The 2,191-nt window shown below is 50.9% G+C and overlaps 1 protein-coding gene across 1 annotated transcript; it reads right to left on the bottom strand.

The window, feature by feature from the left end:
- Positions 1–282: 282 nt before the first annotated feature.
- Positions 283–1,171, bottom strand: LOC121024476 (RNA helicase Mov10l1-like). The gene is made up of 2 exons (XM_040466710.1): positions 794–1,171; positions 283–517 (listed from the first exon to the last, which is right to left on the bottom strand). Exons 1-2 carry the CDS (start codon positions 960–962, stop codon positions 306–308), a joined length of 381 nt encoding a protein of 126 aa, XP_040322644.1. The 5' UTR covers positions 963–1,171; the 3' UTR covers positions 283–305.
- Between the last annotated feature and the right edge of the window lie 1,020 nt (positions 1,172–2,191).

Genomic DNA, 2,191 nt, shown 5'->3' with positions numbered 1-2,191 from the left:
AAGGTAAATATGGCTATACGGCTTACGTGATTGAAAATTATAGGACTTAAAAAATTTTTTTATTTATTTTGAGAGCACGTGTGTGAGGGGTTGGGGGGGCGGGGAGAGAGAGATAGAGAGAGAGAATCTATCAGCACAGAGCCCAAGAGCCCAACGTGGGGCTCGAACTCATAGAACTGTGAGATCACAAGCTGAGCCCAAATCCAGAGTCAGACAAGACACTTAACTAACAGAGCCACACAGGCACCCCAAAAAGTACGTAATTTTTAAAAAGCTATTAAGTTCTCTTTCTGCATCAAATTTATTTAAGTATTTACTTCATCCTGCATCTTCTGAAGTACCGTCAAAGCCTGAGGAAGTGCCTCTGCCCCAGCCAGGGTGGGCAGGTGACCCCCGACGGGCCGGAAGGGCTGGCCCAGCACTAGCGGAGCAGGCGCGCCTCTCACCTCAACCACATAGCCGATGTACTCGATGACATGTCCGCTGTACTCTTGGCTTTTTAAGACCAGCTTATCACCTAGTTAAAAAACATAGCGTGACATGTAAAACGATAAAATCACAGAGCTTTGCTGCTGTACTATAAAATCAAACGCTGTGAACAAACGTCAGCGGGGGTCAGCTGCTTAGGAATCGTGTCACCACGGCCAAAGCGCAGGGCTGGGTGCACGGAAAACTCTGAGCCAAAGCAAAGGAAGGGAGACGACGGGACTGCAGTATTGCGGTTCACACGTTCTCCCCCAAAGGGGGCAGCGTCTGCGGTCCCTCTAGAAAACAGGACACGTAACAAACCCACCTGCGTACAGAGAAGGCCTACTTTCAGCCAGTCCTGGGACCTCCAGAACCAGCAAATCCCCATTTCTTTTCAAGGTGACCCCACTCATGTTATACTCTTTCAGTTCTATTTCTGCATGAATCTCCTCAAGCCAGAGCAAAGTCGAAAACTTCTCCTTGTAGTTTGACATGTTCAAAAGCTGAAAAAAAAAACCCCAACAAGTTAGTGAGAGCAGGGTCACATGTCCGACACGCCCGTATCCAGGAAAGTGGCGGGCACTGGAGCCGCTGTGTCCAAGCTGCTGAAACTCAGCAGACCGGGGAGAAGGCAGCTTTCAAACACCGACCACCACCAGCATGGGACAGTGGCCCGTGTACCCCAGGGAGCCTCGCGACGGCCCCGGCTGCCACCTGAGAGCTGCCAGGCCCTGGCGCAGAGGGCCAGGGGAGCTGTGTGGTCTCTGCACTGAGGGCGTGGAACTGGGGTCCAAGGAGGCCAAGGTGGCAGAGCACCAGGAAGAGAGAGCAGCACAGAGGTGTGGAGCACTTCGGAGGGTCCCCTCCGGGCTGTCAGCCGAGCACTGGTCAGTGCACGAGTATAGGAAACCATGTCATGTTGGGACACCCAACTAATGGGATAAGAGCAGGGCTCGACCAGCACCCGGGCTGCCACCATTCTCTGGGGTGGGGGCCGTTCTGTGCATCGTTGGGCACTTACCAGCATTCCTGGCCCCTACCCACTTGCTGATACTCGCGCCTCCCCACCCCCCCCCCCTACGTCATGACAGCCAAAAATGTCTCCAGGGCTGAGAGCCACTGGATTCGATGGAATAATTCCTAGAGCTCACACAGGATCAAGAACGGCGTGGTTCCCATCAGCCCCAATGGAAAGGCTTGTAATAGACGAGACATCAGACCGAGCATTCCAACAGGTATTGGACCCACCTAACAAAGCCTTAAAGCCGGGCTTGAAAGTATTTGTTTCCAAGTAACTTAACTGCGTCCCAGAACAAACTTAAAAATATTTTCAGGAACGGAAAAATATCCAACAGCTGACAAGATAAAATCCAGTGTCTGGCACTGAAAACTTACGAGGCTTAGGGGTGCCTGGGTGGCTCAGTCGGTGGAGTGTCCGACTTCAGCTCAGGTCATGATGTCGTGGTTCATGAGTCTGAGCCCCACGTCGGGCTCACTGCTCTGAGTGCACAGCCTGCTTTGAATTCTCTGTCTCCCTCTCTCTATGCCCTTCCCACTCTTGTGAGAAAAAAAAAAAAAACAAAAAAAAAACCCCAGCTCTCTCTCAAAAATCAATATAACATTTAAAAAAAACGGTCAGCAGACTTAGAAAGAAACAGAAACTACAACTTACAACAGGGAGAAAAACCTCTCAACAGAACCAGATATGACATGTATGACAGAA

The sequence above is a fragment of the Herpailurus yagouaroundi genome, unplaced genomic scaffold (genome assembly GCF_014898765.1).
Source record: "Herpailurus yagouaroundi ecotype Mexico unplaced genomic scaffold, PumYag 65133, whole genome shotgun sequence".
NCBI classification, from domain to species: domain Eukaryota; kingdom Metazoa; phylum Chordata; class Mammalia; order Carnivora; family Felidae; genus Herpailurus; species Herpailurus yagouaroundi.
Note: the sequence above shows the minus strand (reverse complement) of the source record. Positions and strands in the feature narration are given on the sequence as shown.